At 56.8% G+C, this 22,704-nt stretch overlaps 2 protein-coding genes across 4 annotated transcripts in view; one reads left to right on the top strand and one right to left on the bottom strand.

The window, feature by feature from the left end:
• Nucleotides 1-22,704, bottom strand: part of SLC5A10 (solute carrier family 5 member 10) — a 39,935-nt gene that overhangs the window by 5,791 nt on the left and 11,440 nt on the right. For all 3 annotated transcript variants that reach the window (XM_039381479.1, XM_039381477.1, XM_039381478.1), the window contains 2 exons: nt 20,614-20,819; nt 18,241-18,376 (listed from right to left, as the gene is read on the bottom strand). In XM_039381479.1, the coding sequence (XP_039237413.1) occupies nt 18,241-18,376; nt 20,614-20,819 (342 nt within the window). The remainder of the gene's footprint in view (nt 1-18,240; nt 18,377-20,613; nt 20,820-22,704) is intronic.
• On the top strand, nt 3,057-21,219 carry FAM83G (family with sequence similarity 83 member G). Its single transcript, XM_027743043.2, has 5 exons — nt 3,057-3,551; nt 10,358-10,525; nt 14,192-14,316; nt 15,145-16,591; nt 20,090-21,219. The coding sequence occupies exons 1-5, from the start codon at nt 3,057-3,059 to the stop codon at nt 20,507-20,509; spliced, it is 2,655 nt and encodes an 884-aa protein (XP_027598844.1). The 3' UTR covers nt 20,510-21,219.

The raw sequence follows: 22,704 nt of genomic DNA on the forward strand, positions 1-22,704 counted from the left end.
GTCCCTGCCTCAGTTTTCCCTCCAAACCACCACCTTGTGCTCAGCTCCATGCAAATGGTTGTTGGCTGGAGGGTGGAAGGCGCTCCAGAGGGCAAGGCAGTTGTCTGGGTGTTATATTCCTGCTGAAACACCCATCCCAGGGCTCAGCTCAGCCATGGAACCCCTCGGTGGGACCCTGGAGTGTGCGGGAAGCGGGAGCCAAGCCCAACAGAGCGGCCAGAGCCCCCAAGCCAGGAGCAGAGCCCAGTGCTGGCCCCCACTGCCTCTTTTAGGCCCTCTGCTAGAGATGGAAAATTAATTAGGAGCTTGTAATGACTGCTCCCCTCTGCAGCCGGGAGGAGCTGGCTGCAGGAGAGGGGCTGTGTCTGCACCAGGTGCTGCTTGTCAGGCTGGATCAGCCCAGGGACACTGGGAATGGGGAGGACTGACCTGCTCAGGCACAGAAACCTGTCCCTGCAAACAGGGGCTGAATTTGGGCGCTTAATTCACTGTGTGGGGCAAAGACTCCTGGGTGAACAAGCCCCCAGAAACTGGGGATGGGGGATCCGGGTGTCTTCGCCCCATACAGGGATCAGGTGATGCTCCAGGTGACGAGCTCTGCCATCCCAATCCACCCCCACCAGCTGTCTTCAGGAGCCAGTGCATCACACGATGGATGGGATGCAGCACTTACACCACAGGCAATAAATCATTAGCGCACACACCCCGCAAAAGAGCCCGTAAATCTCCTGGCACAATAAAAACAGCCGGAGCGGGTGGCGGTGGCTGAGGTGGGGACAACCACAGCACACTCCAGCCACGCCACACACACCCACACTCCATGCACCGAGCCAGGGCATCTCCCAACCTACCCAAGGGGGGACAACAACTGGAATGAGGCCCTGGAGCCGAGCCCTCCATGGGTGCTGGCTCAGTGCTTGCCTTTGTCACATTTACTGTCCTCTGCTCATCAGGGCTGGAATTTCACCTAAAACATCCAGTTTTGGCTCCAGTGCCCTCAGTCTCTGTTGTACCACTCACTGGTCAGGCCACAGCATGGAAGTGACATCCCACCACCGGAAAATCCCTAAGGGGTCAGCACAGCCTTTCCATAAATTCATCAGGTCCACCTGAAGCACCTCCTGAGCTGCTATTTGGTGGGAGCCAAATGCTTAATTCCCCCCTACACTGTAGATGTGGCACTTGGGGACATGGTTTAGTGCTGGACCTGGCAGTGCTGGGTTGGACTTGATGATCTTAGAGGGCTTCCCCAGCCTAAATGATTCTATGATCCCAACAGACAGCTGTCACATCCCTGTGTCCCCCAGCCCCGCTGCCGCCTCCTGCACAGGACAAAGCCGGGCTGGGCACAACCCCTCACCTGACTTGTCACCATGGGATGAGCAGGGCCACTGTGCCTGCAGAGAGGAGCACTTTGATGGCCGAGCAGCTGGGCAGACAGGCGGCTTCGCCTCGGGAGCCTGACTCAAGCAGGGCCCTCATTTATCCGGCTGCAGATCCAGATGAGCTGCACCAACGCGAGGGAGGCAGCGAGACACAGCCCATGGCACTTTCCTTTTTTGCATTGGCGCAAGAATCTGACCCCAATTCCTGAAATTCGTCTTCCTCTGAGCTTCCAGGAGAAAGGTCCATGTTTCTGGCTTGTGAGCCCCAACTGGTGAATCCAGGGTGGGGTTTTTTTGTCCATCTCCCAGTTATGAATGAAATCTGCCATAGCAAGGTCTGGTGACGTGACCGTGTCCATGTCCATGCTGCAAACCTTATAGAGGAAGGGACTGGACAGGACAGGACAGGACAGAATAGAATATTTTCAGTTGGAAGAGCCCTACAATGATCTGGTCCCACTGCCTGACCAATTCAGGGCTGATAAAAAAATTAAGGGCATTGTCTAAATGCCTCTTAAACACTGACAGGTTTGGGGCATTGACCACTTCTCTAGGAAGCCTGTTCCAGGACTGAACCATCCTCTCCCTAAAGAAATGCTTCCTACTATTCTGTCTAAATCTGCCTCCGCGCAGCTCCGACCCGGTGCTGCCCCCTGGGACCCACCTGGGCTCCGAGCTCCCACACCAGCACAGGAGGGGTTAACCACAGGACAGAGCTGTTTTCCTGGAAAATATTGACTTACCAGCTGGCACACCGGGAGAGGGAGGGATTTCAGGAGAGAGGCGCGCTTTTCTTTTTTTTTTTTTTTAAGACGAACACCCAAAGCCCTCCCCAGCCTCCCACCACCCTCCGGCACCCACAGCTCCGGGGGGTTCCCAGGCTCCGGGTCTGAGGCGTGAGGACACACCAGCCGAAAGAGTTAATCGGGGCAGGGCAGGGAATGTGTGAAGGCAACATGTGACTGCAGGTGGGGCAGGGCGGAGGGATGAATCACTCTTTTCCTTTTCCTCTTTTCACTTCTTGCTGTTACCTGTCCGGCCCCGGCACTGCGCGCTGGCAGGAGCCCCGAGCCATCGACCTGCCAGCCAGGGCGATGCACAGGAGGCTGACGGGGAGCGTTCGCCGCCGCCAGACCCACGGGCTGACCCGCTGCTCCAGGGGGGATAACCAGGGACGGCGTCTCGGCCGAGAAATCCTGCTTCTCGCTGCCCTTCATTAAGCCAGTTTTCTCTTTGTTTCTTTTTTTTCCCACTTTTTATTTCGTCGGGTGCGTTATCGTTGTCTTGGGAGAGCGGAGGATGAGGAGAGCGTGGACTCGGAGGTGAAGGACCTTCCTGGTGGTGCTCATACACCCGGGGCTGTCTCTGCCCCGTCACACAGCCCCGGCCGTGGGAAGCTCCGTGTTTATCTTGCCTGGAGCCCTCTCACCCCGCGGAGCCGGGAGCAAGCCAGAAACCAAATCCTCCTCCCCGGCAGAGAAGAGCTCCGGCGTGGCAGGAGCCATTGGAAAAGGGAGCGCTGCCTTTCCCAAGCTGCCCGTCGAACCAGGGAGGGTGAAGCAAAGGGAATCGTGTGTTTAAAGACTGGAGAATAATTAATTCCTTATTTATTGCCGACATCCGGCGCTCGCTGGGGGCACAGAGCTCCCCCGGGAGAGGCGCGGGGTCACCATGGCTTTCTCCCAGGTGCAGTGCCTGGACGACAGCCACGTCAACTGGAGGTCCAGCGAGTCCAAGCCTGAGTTCTTCTACAGCGAGGAGCAACGCCTGGCCCTGGAGGCACTGGCCTCCCGTGGCCGCGACGCCTTCTACGAGGTCCTGAAGAGGGAGAACATCAGGGACTTCCTCTCCGAGCTGGAGCTCAAGAAGATCCTGGACACGCTGGAGACGTACGACCCCGGCTCCGAGTACATCCCGCGCCACGGCGGCAGCACAGCGGGGAGCGAAGGGGATGGCAACAGCCAAGGGGACGAGCAGGACATGGCTCCTTCCCTGGAGTACTGGCCCCAGAGGTCCGACCGCTCCATCCCGCAGCTGGACCTGGGCTGGCCCGAGACCATCGCCTACCGCGGGGTCACCCGCGCCACCGTCTACATGCAGCCGCCCATCGAGGGGCAGGCGCACATCAAGGAGGTGGTGAGGAAGATGATCTGCCAGGCTCAGAAGGTGAGGCGTGCCGCGGGGACGGAGCAGGACGTGCCCCAGGGCATCCTGCTGGAAGTCCTGCTCTGCCAGGCAGTGCCTGTCCTGCGGGAAGCTGTGCCCAAGCAAAGGCAGCGCGGGCAAGCGTTCGGGTTTTTCCGTGGAACCAGTATTTGGGCGTCGGGTCTCACTGAGGATGCTGTTCACCTGGTCCAGCACTCCCTGGGAGGAACACAACCCTTCCCATGGTCCATATGGCCACGTTGTTAATCCCAGGGTCCCTACAGGGCTGTGGGGAAAACCGCTGCGGAGAAATATGGGTTGAGCTGCTTCCCAGCTGCGAGGCTGCAGTGCTGGGCACCCCACAGTTGTTGTTCCCAGTGTGACAGCACGTGGCAGCACGCAGGAACCTGGGGTCACGATCTGGCCTTGGGTCCACCAGCTGTTTGGCACATGACCCAAGGGTCATGGTCTGGCCTCCGTCCTTGTGTCCACTGTCTGCCCAGTGCGTGGCCCCGAGACCCAATGGGAGCAAAGTAGCCAAAGCCTCTGGTCTGGCACTGACACACGAGGGTCAAGTTTTGCCCAAGATAACTGTGGTGCTCTGAGCTGGCCTCATCATGGCTTTCAGAGGAAAAGGATGAGCCAGTGAGCAGGACAAGGCTGGGCAGATGCTGAAGGGGTTTGGGTTGAGACTTGTCCTCCCTGTGTCATCCAACCAAGGAGCAGGGAGTGGGGGATGCATGAGCAATGGGTTCAGGCTGGTGTCACTGGCAGGAGGACCAGGGAAGGAGGGAGATGATGGCATGTGTTGAAGGCCAGTGGTAGTGGGCAGAGGTTGTTGGTGTTTCCCAGTGATCTAATCCCAGCTGGGAAGTGCAGGAGGGGTCAGTACCTGCTGGTTTCTCGGTGTTTTGAAGCTCTTTGAGTTCTGTGCGTCCAATACTGTGAGCACTCCAAGGAAGGAGTATCCCAACCTGGGGATGCTTCAGCAGGAAAACAGGGAGACACTGCCAGGGTGGCTATGGAGCAGAGAGAGACAGGCTGGGATGCATCAGGTCTGCCTGGCTCCTCCAGGGACAGGGCTGGGGTTTGCAGATCCTGTCAGAAGAGAGGGAAACCTGGTGACATGCAGCCATCAGAGCTTCTCCAGGACCATGGGACCAGAGTTCTGAGCATGAACAGCCCCAGCTCAGGCAGGAAAACTAATCTCCCAACACATCCAAGGCTTACAGGAAAGGCTGATGTGGGTGTCAGGGCTGCCCACTGTGGGCAGGAGCCATCTCTGGCCACCGTCACCTCACGAAAGTCAGTTACCTGTCCTTACCTGTGACATTTTCCCCGCCAGAGCACTTTGTAGTGAGGGCAAAGGGAAGGGAGGGCTGCAGTCCCGTGGGCTGGAGGATGGGAGAATTATCCCACAACAAATAATGTCTCATCCCTGGGTCTTTCCTGCTGCCTCTGACTCGGGCTTGCAGCTCCTGTCTGGCTTTGCCTACTCACCACTTCCCACCTGCCCCACGCAAACGGCATCTCCTGAGTCATCCCACACCTCCTCCTGCTCCAGAGCCGGTGGCTGAGTCAGGCAGCTGCACATCCCCACCTCTCCTTGGAGCCTCTCCAAGCCACAGGGCCATGGCTGATGCTGCTGTGATCATCACCAGGACCTTGATGCCCCCTGAGCAGGGCTGGGCAGCAGAGCTGCCTCCTGGTCCAGGCGGTCCCTGCCAGTGGAATGAGACGTGGTGACACCACTGGTGACATGCAGAAGCCTCCTTGATGCTTATGGCACCCCAGCAAACATAGAGGAGGGTGAGCGCTTCATCCTGCAGGATGGCAGGAGTTATGGGATCTGGCAAGAGGGTTCTTCCGTGGTCTCCCACCCCGTATTCAAGGACCACAGTCACTGCAGCTGAACGTGCTGTCATGCTTCAGAGCCTGGGTGACCTTCTGTGGGTGCTCCTAAGGGTGGGGACACTGGGATAGACCACCCTCCTCTGTGCCTGCTGATTTTAGCCAAGGCTTAAGGTCTTCACAGCAGCTCAGAGGTCGAAGAGTTTGGCTGAGGAAGCTGAGGGTGGACAGAGGGACTGTCCTGCTGCCACCCCATCAGATGTCACATAGGCTGGCCATGCACTCTGTCCTCCCTGGGGAGATCCCTGCTGAATTGTCCCATCCCTCCAGACACCAGCAGTGCTCTTCATCCACCTGCAAAGGGGCACAGACTTGGGAGAGGTTCACTGTTGCATCCCAGGGGATGACCCTTGCTCCTGACATTGTCTCAGATCCTTGGTCTGAAATGCTCCCAGGTGCTGAACCCCAAACCCCACCGCAGGAGTTGCTGTCCCGTGGCCAGAAGATCAAAGTCCCCTGACAGGCCCCAGCCGAGGAAAGTTCAGAGCCCACGTGAGAGCTGCTGTGCTGGTGCTGGGAAGGTCGTGCAGGCAGAGCTGGGGTGAGGAAACAGAGAGCTGGCATGTGGGGCTGCTCTGAGGGTGCAGATGAACCCTGTTGCTTGCAGGAACGAGACCAAGTGCTGCTGAGTTCAGAGCCTCAAATCCAGGCGTGCCGGGCAGGGAGATGCAAATGATCCTCTCCTCTTTCTGGGATTCCTCTTTCTGGGAATAAATGAGAGAGAAGAGAGGCAGGATCCTGTGGCCACATCCCTGCTCTCCCTGAAAATCCCCCTCTTTGTGGCCAACAAGCAGAGGTGGTCAGGGGTGTGGTGCACCCACCAGGCTTCACCCTGGAGACCTTCACCCGGTCCAGCCATGGCATGGCCATCTCTTCCTTGCTGCAGATCCCCTCAGTCTGCAAAGCTCACAGGATGGACATCAGGAAGAATTTCTTCATGGAAAGGGTTGTCAGGCATTGGAAGTGGCTGTCCAGGGAGGTGGTGGAGTTCCCACCCTTGGAGGTGTCCAGTGAAGGACTGGACGTGGCACTCAGTGCTCTGGGTTGAGTGACAAGGTGGAGATCAGGCACAGGCTGGACTTGATGATCTTTTCCAATTTCAAATGATTCTATGATGGGCAGGAAGGCAGATTTCCCTCCTCTTCTCTAAATTTTGGCTCTGTCTGACCAGAAATCAGAGCAGGCTGAAAACACTGACCTTGGCCCAAAGCCACCGGAGGGAGCAGCGACTCTGACCTCCTCTCTGCACTTGAGGTTCCAGGTTGGGATTGTGGTGATACAATTACCCTGAACAACTTCCAGTGAAGGTTGGGAGGCCCTAATAATTACTGTTTACAAAACCTTCCTCCATTCCTGGATGAAAGGGTCGACAGGGGAGAGCAATTATTAATGTTACTTGTCCCACCTCTCCTCCATCCCAACACGCTTCCTCTAATTGTGCCTTGGTGCCTGCCTAATTTATTAAATGCCCACGTGGTGTGCCCCAAAACTCATTATCTGATGATTCAGAGTGAGCTAATAAAGAGCTGCAACTTCCTCTATAAAACATGATCCTGCAGTGCTCATCAAAGCTGTTCCAAAGGATCCCAGCAGCGTTTGCCCGGTGTCCGGGGGGATATCGTGCTCACCACTCCTCGTGGTTTTGGAACCTGGCACCTGCACATCTGCTGTATCCAGTGGATCCTGGCAGCTTCTGGGACCCAGAGAAGAAAAGTATCACCCTCGTGGGCACGGGGAGCATCCAGCTGTAGATTTGGGGCTGATTTCCTCTGCATCTTCCATATGAATGGCAAAGCTTCCTGGGATGCCCTTGGCAAAGGGCTTTGGGAAAGGCGATGTCCTTGCAAGGAGTGCTGCCCTGGTAGAGGTGACAGGGACAAGGATGCCAAGCTCGCTTCCCACAGCTGGGTGGCACAGACAGTTCTATTCCCCAAGCTGGAACACAAATAGCACAGAGGATTTGCCTGCTCTGGAGCAGACTGACCTCCGTCCTTTGCCGATTGCCCCCATGCCTGGGTTTTGCACAGACCCAGCCGGTCCCAGCCCTGGTTCAAGCACAGGCAGCCAAGCAGCAGATTTCACCTCAGACAGTCTCCACCTGGGGAGCACTGCCAGGACCATCCTTGCTCTCCCAGCCCACTCCATGCCAGGGCAGTGTTGGCACACGGGTGTGAGATCCCGGAGACAAACCGAGGCCAAGCCTGTCCTGCAGGCGAGACATGGCGGGGAGGGAAGAGGGAGCTGAGCAGGGACAGGATGCACCAGCCGAGCAGGAGGTCTAGGGTTGAAAATGTGGGCAAGAGGGCGAGAGCCAGGCTGCCTCCCTGTGCCAGAGCCAGCCACCCTGGGCCACTGCCTGCCATGCACGGCTCTCTCACCATCCCTGTGGGAGCGGGGCTTGGCATGGGGGGTGTAATCATCCCCTGCTCGCACCCCTACAAAGCTCCTTCACATCTTCAGAGCCACAGCAGCAAGCCAAGGCCTTGGGAGTGCTGGGGCCACAGTGAGAAAATTCTCTTTTCCTCCCAAAATAAAGGTCAGTGCTATTGTCATCTCCATTTTATGAGCCCTCAGCTTCCTCTGGAGAAAACACAGGGCACAGGCAAAGTAACATGACCACAGCCATGTGGATCAGCAGCGTCAGAGAGAGAAGCAAACCATCTGCCACCAAACCCACCTTCTTAAACCAGGCACACACCATCCCACCACAGGTGCCCCTCACCCAGGACTCGCAGCAGACAGCACAGCTCCTCCCCAGTTAGTTGCTGTACACAGCAAATCCAAGCCCAGAGCTCCCAGAGCAGCTTTGAACCCATCCCACTTTACATCCATGCAAAGCAGGCACCCGGTTTCCTGCCTCAGTTTCCCCACCGGGACAGTGAGGATGAGCAAAACACACGAGCAGAGGCACGAGGGAGTGAGGATTTAGCCTTTCACAGCAAAACCTGGTGAGAGGCTCTCGGGTGAGGATAAATGGGAATTCAGCTAAAATCGAGTGGCAGAGCCATAAATCCTCCCTTGGCACTTCCCAAAACACTTGTATGTGGCCAGGGCTGGGGAGGCCAAGGCAGCATCAGAGACAGCAGGGCTGGGGCTCCACACACAGCCTCGCTCCTCACCCCATCGCCTGCAGAAAAGGAAGAGGCAGCAATGTCATAACGCGCCATCCTCTGCTTAATTAAAGCTCTCCAGGTTGTCCTGTGGCACAAACCTAATTAAAAGGCAGCTTGGTGCTTTGAGAGCTCCAGACTGGACGTGTTTGACTGTGCGAGTGCCCATCACCATCCCGATCCCTTCCTTCCTGAAGGAGGAGTATCCCAGGGTCTCCCTGTGTCCCCTCACACTCCCCATGCTGGTGTCCTGCCCAGCTCAGCCTCGTGCCACTGCCAGCAGAGCCATCCTGGAAGAGCAGAGGGCTGAGAGCACCCATCTTCCCAACCCAGGGCACCTTCCAGGAACAGCCACAGAGATGGGAGCACTGACACCTTTCCAACCACAGGACAATGACATGCCAGCATCCTGATGACAAACTGCTCCCCCGGGACGAGGGGAGGCAGCCATCCCCATGGGGCTGCCCCAGGATGCTCAGCTAGGCTGCAGGCAGCTGCCTCCAGCCCCTTTTCCTGCCATATCTCATACACCACCACTGCTGCTCACTGCCACCAGCAATGCCACCTCCAGAAAGTCCAAATCCACAGGCACAGAGTGACCTTTGGTGCTCAGCCATTCCATGAAATCCCAGTGCAGCACAGATCCACTTTCCTATCACCTGTGGGACTCATCCTGGCCGTGCCAGGGCAGCAAACGCCCTGGGTACAAAGGCAGCTCCAGCTTGGGAATATCAGTGAGGTTGCTGTGTGACAAACCCAACTGGCACTGGCACGGCCATCTCGGCTCTGCTCCGCTCTTTACAGCCTGGGAGGGAGGAGGGATGTTGTGCAGCTGGAGCAGCACCCCAGGCTGGGCACTGAGACCAGGAGGGGTGTCAGCAGCCCCAAACACTGCCCCAGTGCTCTGCCTTGACCCCACAGTGTGGAGCTGACTCTGGATCCAACCAGAGCAGCAGCCTCTGGAACAGCCGGGTACGGGAACTGGGAGCTGCGAACTCCTGGCTGCTCTTAAGGAACCTTGTCAGCTCACACCCAGGTCTGGTTTTAAAGGGGATTAAAAGTCACTTTAGCTCCTGAGAGCACCTCAGAAGTATCTCAATACTCTCTGCCAAGCTTAAAGTCACTTTTAGCTGTTTTTTATAGTGTTTCTCTCAACACCAGCATGTGATTCTGTATGATAACTCCAGAGGCAGCAACCACCCCACACAACATGCCCTTGGACAGACAGACCCGTCATTTAATGGTTGGACTCGATGATCCTAGAGGTCTTTTCCAACCCTATGATCATTAAATCAGAGGTCTCCCCTTCTGGTGCTCCCTGCAATGGTGATAGCAAAGGGACACCAAACTTCTCAGCCAGAAACTGGATTCTGAAATTTGTGGAGCTCGTTAAAGGCAGGAAAGTTGGATTCACCCTCAGCAAACAATTTTTCCAAGTGTATATTATGCTATGGGCCACCACTGGAATCACAGGATCGTTATGGTTGGAAAAACATATAAGACCATCGAGCCCAAACACTAATCCAGCACTGCCATGTTCACACTAACTGTGTCCCCACGTGCCACATCTACACATTTTGTGGAGATGAAACCTCCCACAGTGACAGCAAAGGAATGGGACTGGGGACTCCTGCTTTCCACCCTCGGGCTGGCTGGAGCTGGAGGGGATCCTGGGCTTCCCCACATTGAATCCCAGCCTCCTACAGAGATGACATTGCCTTGCCTCTCACAAAACAAGCACCGACCATACCTTTGGGTTGTCCCCGGCCCTGCTGCCCAGACTCATCTCTCCTCTCCCCTCTCCAGGTCATCGCGGTGGTCATGGATATGTTCACTGATGTAGACATCTTCAAGGACCTCCTGGACGCAGGCTTCAAGAGGAAAGTGGGGGTCTACATCATTTTGGATGAGACCAACGTGAAGCACTTCCTGCAGATGTGCGAGCGAGCCCATATGCACACCGGGCACCTAAAGGTGAGGATGGTCCAAGGGGTCCGAGCTGGGAAACCTCTCCAATGCAGGGATGTAACCAGAGTTATCCACTCTGCTCCCTCCTGTCCTGGGGAATCACAGCCCCTGAACTTTGGGCAGTGCCAAATGAGTTTTGTCCATTTCCCCTGTAGCAAAAGCTGAAGGTGATGCCCTAATCTGGGAGCAGCAGGATGGAGGGGAACGGATGAGAGACAGGGACGTGGATTTCCACCCAGCAAAGCTCAGTGCAGAAATCCCAGGGGGCTGCTGGTACCCAGCCAGTGCTGGAACTGGGGCAGAGGGATGTCTGGGGAGATGGAGCCCTGCAAGAGCGGGCACAGGTCACACAGGGCACTGCAAAGCTCACGGCAAACCTGCGAGCTCAGCATGTCCTGGTGGGTTGAGGGAACAAGCTGGCAAGAGGGAAGGAGCAGCAGATGCCATGCCAGGGCCGGATCTGTGCCATTGCCAGCCCTATTCCTGCTGCTGCCCCAGGGGCAGGACCGGCAGGAGCAACCGCCGGCCGGTTCTCTCGCTTTCGGGCTTTCCCGCAAGCCAGAGGCTGGAATTAAAAAACTTGATTTTCCCCTTTTCCGGAGCCTCCGCCCCAGCACAGGGCCGGGAGCAGAGCAGGGAGGCACCCACGCTGCCTGCGGCCCTGGCAGCTGCCAAGGATGCCCTCACTGCTCCCGTCCGTGCAGGGCAGCACACACTGGTGGGACTGATCTGCCCACACACACCGTGCTCACCAGCCCTGGAGTGCTGGGGGATGCACATGGAATAGCTCCTGTGCACAAATCCTGTGTAAAACCAGGGATGACAAAGCAGAAGGAGGGATGTCTGGCAGCACAGGTGTCGGTCCCCAGCCCAAAGTGCCCCAAACCCAAGGGGCCGGGTTGGATGTGGCTTGGGGCAATTTGGTGTAGTAGAAAGTGTCCCTGCCCACAGCAGGGAGTTGGAATGAGATGAGCTTTAAGGTCTCTTCCAACCCAAACAGTTATGGGATTCTAGGATTCTCCTTACACCTCCCTGTGTGTGCAGGGGTTGCAGAGAAAAATCACCTATCAGGGTGTTCTCGTGCAAAGGCAGAGGAAGATGAAGGGGCAGAGGAGAGGATGGGGGGAGTGTATCAGCCTCAGGAGCAGCACCCGGAGTGGGGACCCTCACTCCAGCTACAGGACAAAGCCCCAGGTTCCAGCCACAGGACACAGAGTTCCAGGCTTTCCTCTGGGCACAGCACTCCCCTTGCCAGCACCAGATGCAAACACAGCGGAGCAGCCCAGCAGTGTCACTCGGGGCCTGCAGACACCCCTCTCCAGCCGTGAGTCGCTCAGCCTCGCCCGTTGCTTGGCAGAAAAGTGATGTTTCTGCTCCTGACGTCACCGGGCCACGCACCGGCTGCCAAATGGCTGCTGGGAAGGCCCGTGCCCGGGCAGGCTCCCCAGATTTGCTTACGGTGAGGGCGAACCCACAGCTGAGCAGGAACACGTCGGAGCCACGACACCCTCGCACCTGGCTGGAATGAGGTGGGACATGCTGGGGCTCAGGGACCCCCACGCAGGGAGCCGAGAGCACCGGCCGGCCAAGCCTCACCATGCCCGCCAGCCCAGCTTAATTGCTGCTCCCAACAATTAAAGCAAACTCAGCCGAGCTTTTACCTGCGTCCAAACTCCCTGGAGAGTCTGGGATCCCGCAGGCTGCTGCCGCTCCGAGACCAGAAAAGCCAGCGCTGACGCACTCCGGTGTTTTCCTACATTAGCAGCCCGGTGGCAGGACTGGAAAAGCAGGAGAACATCTGCAGAGCTCGGCAAATGTCTGGAAGTTGGGATTTGCCGCACACTGCAGCCGGTTTGCTGGCACGGGAGGCAGCAGGGCAAGGAGGTGGCGAGGAAAGTAGGGCAGAGTCTGGGAGCTGCTTCCTAAGCCCGGAGATGATAACGAAACATCCCTCGTTATCTCGGTGCCTTTGCTTGGCAATTAGTAACTGGCTTGGGCAAGGAGGTCGCTCCGTTGAGCAAGGGCGAGTGCCTGGGGAGTGATTCACCCAGCCCGGCGCGCTCGGCACCCGGCCATCCCGCCGGGCACCCGCCTTGGCACAGGCCAGACAAGCAGAGATACACCAGGAGCTGAGAGGAAAGGGGACTGGCACCAGGGAGGGTTGATCCCTGGGTGTTATCCGAGAAAAGCCCACGGCTACTCCCTGAGTTTGGGCACAGGGGCAGCTCCAAGAGGGAGGGATCGACACCCAGGCTGGCGATGGGCAGAGAGCAAAGCCTTGGGTGTAAAGTTTGTGCACCCTGGGCACTACCAGTCTCAGCAGCACCATGTGTAGGGATAACACAGGACAGGGATGAGAATTCCTACCCCAGCCTGCTTTCCAGCCAGCCCCCAAGCACCACCAGTGCTGCTGCACACCCACAGAAACTGGGATGTCCCCCCAGACACACCAGGCAAAAAGGCAAACGTTAAGAAAAAAAACAAATACAACAAAAACCCCCATAAACTTCTCTGCTCAGTACGTGAATCTTCCCTGGAAACACCCTCAGAAAAGCCTTTCTTTTCATATCATGCTAAAATCAATGCTGAGTCATTGTCCCTCCTGCCAGACACGGGGGAGTGGGGACCAGGGGGGCCCCTGGGCTATTCCTGATTGTGGTCTACAGGGAGAGAAGAGAGTCCAGAGAAGCAGATGAGAAAGGCTGGAGGAGGGGAAAACCAATATTTTTGATGCTTTTCTTTAAAAAAAAACAAAACAAAACAAAACGCACACAAAAACAGCCACGGAGGGCATGACCCAGTGATAACACTGAGCCTTTAGCAATGGCATGACCAACATCCTGGCAGGAACAGGAGGAATGCAGATGCTTTCACAAGAAAATATTTGCTCCCCACCCAAGGGAGCCCTTTTGCTGTGGAAGATGCTATCTGGTGACTTTGGAATGTGCCAGTGCCCTCCACAGAGACACTGGAGCCAGAAGCCAGACTAGAGATAGAAAAGTATTTTGGCAGAGCCAGGGCTGCCCCTCCATCCCTGGGCTCCCTTGGGGAGGACACCCCATCCCTCCACAGGGACCTGCTCCCTCATCACCGGTTTTCACTTCCTGGGGGCGAAAAGATGTTGCCCCACTGCCTTTTTTCCCCCCTCCACTCACCCCTAAAACCAGGCAGGACTAAACACTCAGATTTTAGGAGCACAGAAAAGGGGGAGTGTGGTGGAAAGCAAACCCACTGCCACCAGATCCACGTGTGCTGTCCTGGGGTCACCAGCTCCCCCTAAAGCCCTTGTACATCTCCCGCTGGGGAGGAGGAGTGGGATCTCCTCTCCCAGGGTGGCATTCCCATAGATCACAGGGGATGGAGAGTGCTTGGCAGCACCATCGCACACTGCTCACCCACGGACACAGGCAGCACGGAGTTCAAGAGGTGGAAAACAGGGCCCAGCACGTGGGCAAAGCAGGAAATTCTCCAGGCTGAGTGCAGAGTTCACCCCGTGGCCTTGGGCGAGTTATTTTATCTCTCCATCGCTGTGGCCTCCTCTGAGCCGGCCACGAAGAGCATTCTGTTCCTCGAAGGGGCTGTGGAGCATCCAGGGGGACGTTGATGGAGGGGCGGATGATGCTCTCAGAGCAGCCCTTTGCTCCTGCTCACGCCTCTGCCTTTGCTCTGCAGAACCTGCGCGTCCGCAGCACCGGGGGGACGGAGTTCTTCACGCGCTCGGCCACCAAGTTCAAGGGGGCTTTGGCCCAGAAGTTCATGTTCGTGGACGGGGATCGAGCCATGTGTGGATCCTACAGGTAATCAGCACTCTCCTCCTGCCCTTTTGCCTCCCCCCATGGAGGTGTTGGTCAGAGGATCGTCACAAACCCACGTGGCCTAAATCCTGGTCCCCGCCCAGCATGGCCCCAGGACCCCCTCCCAGACTTGCTTCCCTGCTCCTAAACTGCTCCTAAACTTTGCAAGGAGATTTGGAATGGACCCCAAGGAGTCCCCACCACCTCCTGAAACCAACAGGTCGAGGACACCTGCCATTCTCAGAGGTGGTGTGACACACCAGTTTTTTCTGCCACTTGATGCAATAAGCACAAGGAAGGACCAAAGCACCAAACCACACCACAGCCAGTCCCAACTCTCACACTAACCTCAGCTTTTCCAGCTAAACATTTCCTATACAAAGTATTTTCCAGGTTGTCCAAATGAAAACTTACTTTGGTAGAAACAGATCACCCCCAGTCAGCTTCTGAGCTCTAAAAGATAAGTTTTATAAACATGGAGCTGAAACATTTCCCACTTTCTGGCCACAACAAATAACACATCCATTTGTGAGTTGCTTTTCTTAACTAACCCAAGCTGAGAAAGGAAAAGCAGCCAACACTAAAGTGAAAAACTAACTGACCCACTGCAAAGACCTTTTATTTCAAGTCCACTGTGCTCAAGACTTCAGCCCTTCACTCTAATTTGTGATGAGAGCTATTTCATCAATCCTATTATTATTATTATTAATGTTTACAATGAGATCATGTACCTGCTGGCACCATCAATCCCCCAGGGAATGCCAGGGTTGGGGAGAGGAGTGTTATTTACCAGCGAGTGCTCAGAGAGTTTCCAACGTGTTTCTGTTCCAGCTTCACCTGGTCTGCGGCGAGGACGGACCGAAACGTCATCACAGTCCTCTCGGGCCAAGTGGTGGAGGCGTTTGACAAGCAGTTCCAGGAGCTCTACCTCATGTCCAAGGGGGTGAGCCTCAAGTCCATCTCCATGGGTGAAGAGCCCGAACCTGAGCCCGTAACGCTGCCCTCGGTCGTGCCGGTGACCCCCGCCAACGCCGTGGTGAAGAAGCTGATAAACCCTAAATACGCCCTGGTGAAGGCCAAGAGCGCTGACCAGATCAGCAAGACTTCGTCTGAGAACCAGGACAAGAACCAGAAGGCAGACAACAAAGGCAAAGCTGTGCCCGAGGGCCCGGGGGGCGACCGGCATGGGGACATGGCAGACCTCTCCCTGCTCATCCACCCCGGCCTCCTGAATCTGGAGAAAGCCAACATGTTTGACTATCTGCCCACCTGGGTGGAGCCTGACCCCGAGCCCGGGAGCGAAGTCTTGGGCTACATCAACATCATTGACCCCAAGATCAAGAACGTGAAGCTCTCGCAGATGAACCGCATCAAAGTGTGCGACGTCTCCCAGGCCAGCGCCCAGCACCGGCAGATGCTGAAGAACAGGGAGATGGAGGCCAAGAAAAACTCAGACCAAGAGCCACCTCTGCTGTCCCCCTGCCAGAGACAGATCCCACAGCCTCCCATGGAAGCCCCTACAGCGCCCACTACCAGCCACATGGAAGGCATCAGCTGGACAACGAAGCAAGCAGGAACATTTGCCTCTTCACCCTTGGGCCACCACTTGAAGCCACAGGAGGAGACACTGGAGACCATCAAACCACCAGTTCCAAAGCCAAGGACCGTCCCCGTTGGTGTCCTCGTGACCAAAGTCATTACAACCTGTGACAGCAGCACTGCCCTGGAGGGTGACACGCAACCACCGCTGGCCGACCATAAGGGTGTGAAGCAGGAGCGGGAGGAGAAACCCAACGGAGCTTCCATGGAGACCTGCCACCTCCAGCCAGACCGGCCCGTGGCAGGGCCACAAGAGGACAAAGGGCCTCCCTGCTCCCACAACGGGCTGGGAGAAGAGGAGGAGGAGGAGGAAGAGGAGTATATCACTCTCAGTGACCAGGAGAGCTACTCCAGCAGCTCTGCTGACCACAGCTACCGCCGCTCCAACGCCTCCTCCATCTCGGACGAGTACTTCGAGGTGAGGGATCGCTACGGGCCGCTCCGGAGAACCAACTCGGACGTCACCCACAATGGGGAGATCCTTCCCATGCAGAGGAAGCTCAGTGACCCCCACATCAGCCGAGGCACCTTCCTCAGCCCCCTGGGCAGCCTCCCATCCCTGAAGCACGTCCGCGTGGAGGACGTGACGAAGAGGAGGAGCAACGCCGTGGAGATCAGGCGTGTGCTGCCCCGCACCATCCTGGATGGCAACAGCTCCTACCCCAGCAGTGCCACCCAGGTAGGACTTTTTGCGATGACCTTATGTTTCTCCACCCTACAGAGGTTGCAAACCCAGAGGTGACCCAGCCAGCTCAGCCGAGGCGTGGTGTCATCCCGAGCTTTGGTGTCAGGTCCCAGATGCCGAGATAAGACTTCCCATATAGAATAACACCCTACACGTGGCGATGGTAGGAGTTACCCAAGAGGTTCTCCTGGTTGGGAAGGTGGTGGCCGTGCCACAGGTCTTGGTGTCTAGCAATGGGAACAGCTGGTAAAGGGGAGGCTTTTGGGAATTAAAGATTATCCCACAGCATTGGGCTGGGGATGGAGCTGAGTGGCTCTGGGCACAGCTGTACAGATGTGCCTGGACTCGCTGAGCCCCATCCACAGCCCATCCCCAGCGGCACCATGCCCAGCCAGGGACAGACTGTGCGTGCAGGCGTGTCCTTCTCAGGCTTGTTTTCCAGCACCTTGCCAGGGCGATTAGCATCAAAGGAGAAGCGCTCGGACACATAATTAGGCAGAGCAAGACAGCGGAGAAACAGGGACGGCAACCTCTGTGGGCGAGTGCCACAGTCAGCAGCTTTGTGGCTGATCCAGCGGTGACGCCAGACCCTGTCACCGCACGGGTGCTGCAATTCCATGGGGTGCATGCCCAGATCCCGCTGCTGGAGCACGGGGTGCACGGCAGCATTCCCACCAGGGCCGGAGCATCACCCTCTCCAGGCAGGGGGATCACAGGGGCAATCCCCTGTTTCCACCCAAGTGCTGCAGCCTCTTGCACCACTGCCAAGCATTTTGGTTTCTCAAGGCTCCCCGCCCGCTGTTTTTGGGGCATTCAAACCCCCAGGGCTAAATCAGCAGCTGAAGTCACTGAAACTGCCTGAGGGTACCCTGGCTGAGCATCTAATCTGTATTTACAGGGAATTAAATTTACTATCCCAGAGTCCACTTGCTTCTCCCTTCCCAGCCAGTGACAGGGAGCTCAGAGCTTTAATCCTCACACATCAAATACCCCCTGGTCCTGCAGGGCAAGGAGCACAGAGCCCTTTGATGCTGTGACCCAGGTCCCAGGTGCCACCCAGCTCGGGGTGGCCGGGTACGCTGGTGTTCCTGCAGTAACTTGTTCTGGCCCTTTGATGAGAGGCAGATAATTAACACAGCATCAGGGTTAGGAAAGGCAGCGCTCAGCTGGTGGAGATGTGCAGGGAAGAGTTTCTCCCATATGTAAAAACAATAAACCAAAGCAACCCTTGACTAACTGTAGAAAACCTGAATCCAACAGGAATCACCATCAACCCCCACAAGCACCTTTTTCTGGGGTCCACATTTCTCATGTGCTGGCCCATGGCCCAGCATAGCCCAAAACACAGGTGGGGGCTCACTCAGGGCAAACACCATGTTTTCCATTCCATGGAGAACGTGGCACCCAAGTTCTCCCTGGAACATCACCTTCCCTAAATACACAACCCCATTCACACCTGGATGCACAGCAGGCTCAAGGAGGGCACTGGGGACACCTGTGTCTTCTCCTGCCCCTCTCCCACCCGCAGAGCCCCCAGGTCTGTGCAGAGCAGAGGTTTCCAGACAAGCCCCCTCCCACTCATCCCTTAGTGACAGGGAAAATCCACATCCCACAGGCTCCACAGCTGCGTGGGGGGCCCTTACCTGGGTACAGGACCCTGCTGATCATCCCTGGCATGATGATGACAAAGAGGGGCAGCATCTTCAGGTAGCTGGCCAGGATGGAGCCGGCCTTGGCGTGACTGAGGCTCTTCGCAGAGAGCGAGCGCTGGACGATGACCTGTGGAGGGCCAGGCGGGAGGGATGAGCAGCACCAACACCACAGCAGCCTCCTCCTTACCAAAGTGCATCCCAAATGTTGGAGCCACTGGGCACAGGGCCCAAGCACAGTTCCCAAAAGCAGCATAGATGTGTTCCCAGCCCACAGCGAGGTTTCTCTCCAGACCACTAACGGGCTGGTGTTAAACCACAGCAGCACGTCCCTCCTGACAGTATCAACCATTCCCCACCACTATTCTCCCCACTCTTGCCCCTTCAATTCAATCTTCTCCCCAAAGAGTGCCCACAGTGACAAGGAAACCGAGTCCAGCCTCCTCCTCCCACAACTCCGCTGCTCAGACCATCACACCTCAAAGCTCTGGCCAAGCTGTATCCATCCACAACACAGCCAGCCCTGGGGTTTTGAGGCAATCCCTCTTAAATAGTCAACATCTGTAGGAATTGCTGATTTAAAAGAGCTCAGGGTCTCCACAAAGGCTTATAGAGAATGCTCAGCACCCAGCAGGATTCAGCCACTCCTGAGCAAGAACTGGCTCGTTCCCCCAATGGATAGGAGGGATGGGGTGCCAAATCCTAGGGTGGAATGCTTGGGGAAGCCATAGTTTAACTTCTTTCCAAGAGCCAGAGCATGTCAGGAGCTGCAGGACCCACCACCCAAGCTCAGGCACTATGTGCACCACATCAGGTACATAATGAGCTCAGAGGGAGAGGAGCTAAATCACCCTTAGTCCTTCCCACCTGAAGCCATCTCAGACCTTACCACTGATTTTAAGCATCTAACAAAATCGATCCAGAACCACCTAAGGTAAACTGCTTTAACACAGCCCTCATGGTCAGCACAGGAGGTGCCTGCTCCAGGACCAAAGAGGCCTTTGGGATATTGGGACTAACTGGCTGAACCCCGAGCTGATGCCAACAGCTCGGTGGAGATGTGGCACTGGCAGCATGGCAAGGGTCATGGCAGAGGCTGGGCAGGTTGGCACAGCCAGCTCTGCAGCCTCCTGGCCCCAGCTCATCCTGCCATCAGCACCTGCACTCACCAGATCCCATCTCACCTGGTGCATCTGCAGTCACACCCAAAGAGGAGATCACTATCTGGTGACCACAGCCATGTGTTACAGCCTTACCCAGTCCAGAATTAAGATTAGTGGTGCTCAGACCTGATCCAAACATGTGTCTCAACCCAGCTAATCAGAGCCACCCCCGCAGTGCTGTTGCAGCTCACTGTTCTCTCCTCATCCCACCTCCTCCCCCAGCCCTCCATCCTTTCATCTGATCTTGGCAGTCACCTAATCCCACAGCTCAGGTCTGGATGACTGGATGCTCTTTGTGCCTGATACGAGGGCTTAGATGATTAAGACGAGTGTTGAGGCTGCTGCTGGAGAGAAGGTGTTGAGATGCCTTATCCTGGATCTCCAGGCAGCAGGGACTTGGCTCGGGACAGCCTCCAGGCTGCTTGGGAAGTGGCTGCTGAAGCACTGCATGTGCAGGACTGTGTGTTATCACAGTAAGAAATCAGAGCAGCAGCCACAGTTAAGACTTGAGGTAGTTTTGAGCTGCCACCGGTCTCAGAAGAATTTGGGCAAGGGGCTACACCAAGTGCCAGAGGGATTTGTCCATGAGGACCAAGCCCATGTCACAGAGGTGTCCTTGCAGGGAGCAGCATCCTCACGACAGCCACAGCTCACCTCTTTCTCTGCTCTGTCACGAACAGGGGACGCACATCTATCGCTACCGACCCAGGACCCCCGCGGGCAGAGAGCAGGGCAAGGAGGTCTCCTGCTCCCCGACGCACGAGAAACCCCTCGGGGCCACCAAGTACAGAGGGGATGGAGCAGAACCCAAAAAGACCATTGCAGGCAGCCAGCCCTACTGGCAGAGCAAAGCCTTCAGCCCCAGCAAGCCCACGGCGCCCGGCCACCTCTCCCCGAGCAACCCCAGAGCGTCGGGCAAACGCTTCACCTCCCTGCCCGAGAGCCAGAAGCCAGCTGAGGAGATGAGGACGCCCCTCGGCATCCCGCTCTCCAAACTGTCCCAGTCCAAGCACCTCAAGAACAGGGTTGCGGGAGCCCCGGGTGCTTCCGTGGACTCCAAAAAGCAGCCCCCCGAGAGCACGGGCCAGAAGGAGCACTAGGGGCTTCATGGTGGTCCCCGCGGGGCGAGAGCGGTGGTAGAGCGTTGCCTGGAGCCCAGGCCACGCCGCGTTACACGGGGCAGGGGGTTCTTGTTTACATTTACCTGGTCGGTGCACCAGTACCACGTGGCCATGATGGACAGCCCAAAAGTCATCCCGGTCCAGGGCAGGTCTCCGGAGACCGGGTCTCGGAAGAGGTGCATGGCATCCGCTCTGGGCAGGTGGCAGGTAGTGTTGGGAACGATCTTGGACGGCACCGCTTTTCCATAGGCCTCTTCCAGGTTGGGGTAACCTCCGATCTCATTAAAAGCTGGAAAGCACCATTGGGGCAGGTGGTCAGAGTGCAGTAAAACCCAGTGGTCTGTGAGATCAGCTGGCAGAGCACTCACCAGCTCATTAACCCAGAAGCGCTGCCCAGAGAGGGAGGGCTCATCCGTGATCGTGTTTTCTTCTAGTTATTTAAGAGACTCTTCTATTACCATTTTGCACAGCAGGTCCCATTGCAGTCCACTCTCCCTTTGGAGGGTGACCCGAGTCCTGGGACAAAGGCTCCTCAAGGGACCCACCTCTTTTAACCTTGTACTGTAAAAGCAACCTGTTCATTAAAGCTCCCTGGTCCCAGGGCAGGGGAACCTTGCCCAGGACTATTGAAATGCAAGATTAGGTGGCCTTCCACTCGATAAACTGCAGCTCAAGGTGCCTTGGCACAAGTGTCCAGCCAAACATTTTGTACTCCCCTGAGCATTTCCCCAGCATCCCCCATGTGCCCCCACCCCCAAACCTCCAGAAACCAGTAAAAAAAAAAAAGAAAAAGAAAAAAAAGACCCTTTTCACTGGATTTTTCCTAGGAAATGGGATCCAAGGTCTGAGCCTTGATGAGGAGTATGTGCCATGAACAAGCCCTAGCAAGTGAGCCTCCAAGCCCTTGGCAGATGCCCCGTGCTCCTCCTGCCTGCAGCCGCTGCCAACCAGCCCTGGGCTCTGCCCTGGCCCCCCCCCCCACCTCCCTGCTCCTGGGGGGCACAGAATGAATGCAGCTCCCCCAGGACCTCCAGTGGGAGAATTTTGGAGCCAGAGGCATCACTTTTTGGAGGAGGGTGGGAGGGGAGGCACTCGCCCCGCTCCCCCCACACACCATGGCCACCCACACAGCAGCCTGGGGGAGACGGGCAGGGAGAGGCACTGGCACCCCCATACCCACGGCAGCTGCTGGTGCTCGGGAGCAGAGAGGAGGCTCCAGAGGTTTCATGGAGGGGAGGAGACTCCAAGCAAGACCCACGAGCATCCCTCACTGGGTTTCTCCAAATCTGGTCCAGCTGTCACATCCTGTATCCCTTCTGCCCCTGCAGTTCAGACCCTCAGCTTGGGCCCCTCCAGTGCAGCAGCAGGAGGTGGGAATGTGCTCCTGAGCAGTTTCCCTCCCACAGGACCATGTCCACAAGCCCTGCTGTCTTTAGACCAAATCCCTCAGGCATCAGATGCTGGGCACTAGGATCACCATCAAATGCCAGCTTGAACAAATCCCAGTTTCCAAGCCACCCATCCTGCTCCATTGTCCCCTCCTGCCAGAGGACAGCCCTCCCCCTCCAGTCCTCCCATTTCCATGACCAACCTACAGCCCCGTCCTCATCCCAGGGCAGCCCCCTGACCTGAGGCTTTTGGGGAGCTGGCAAAGGGGCATCACCCACCGTGTCCCCCCCCTTGCAATCCGTCCTCCCGAGTTTCACAGGGAGTCAGCATTTGTGAACTCCTCCTGCTCTTGCACAAGCAGCCCTGGCCCCCCTCCAGCGCTTGGTTTATCCAGGCGCCGGCTACTCCCAAGCTTTGCATGGGCGTTGGGCACCAACAAAGGCTCTCCAGAGGCAGAGGCCGAGTACTGAAAGCAGAGATTGGTGCCTGGGGGTAAGAGCCTGCTCCCTTCCCAAAGGTGCTCACCAGCAAGTCACAGCACCCACGCCTACCAAGAAGGAAGAGTGGAGGAAAATCCTCCAGGCAGCGGGAGCTCAGCCTGCAGATGCCAGGATGCAGCCCATGGGCTCTGCTGGGATTAACATTCCCGTGCTGAATGGCAGGATGGCACAGTCTACCAGAGCTAAGCAGAGCCACCAATGGCACTGCCAAGGTTTCTGTTCAGCAAAGTGAAAAAATTCTTCCCTGTGAGGGTAGGGAGGCCCTGGCACAGGTTGCCCAGAGAA

Source organism: Pipra filicauda, unplaced genomic scaffold (genome assembly GCF_003945595.2).
Source record: "Pipra filicauda isolate LSUMZ 115617 unplaced genomic scaffold, ASM394559v2 scaffold226_size1812527_pilon, whole genome shotgun sequence".
Classification (NCBI taxonomy): domain Eukaryota; kingdom Metazoa; phylum Chordata; class Aves; order Passeriformes; family Pipridae; genus Pipra; species Pipra filicauda.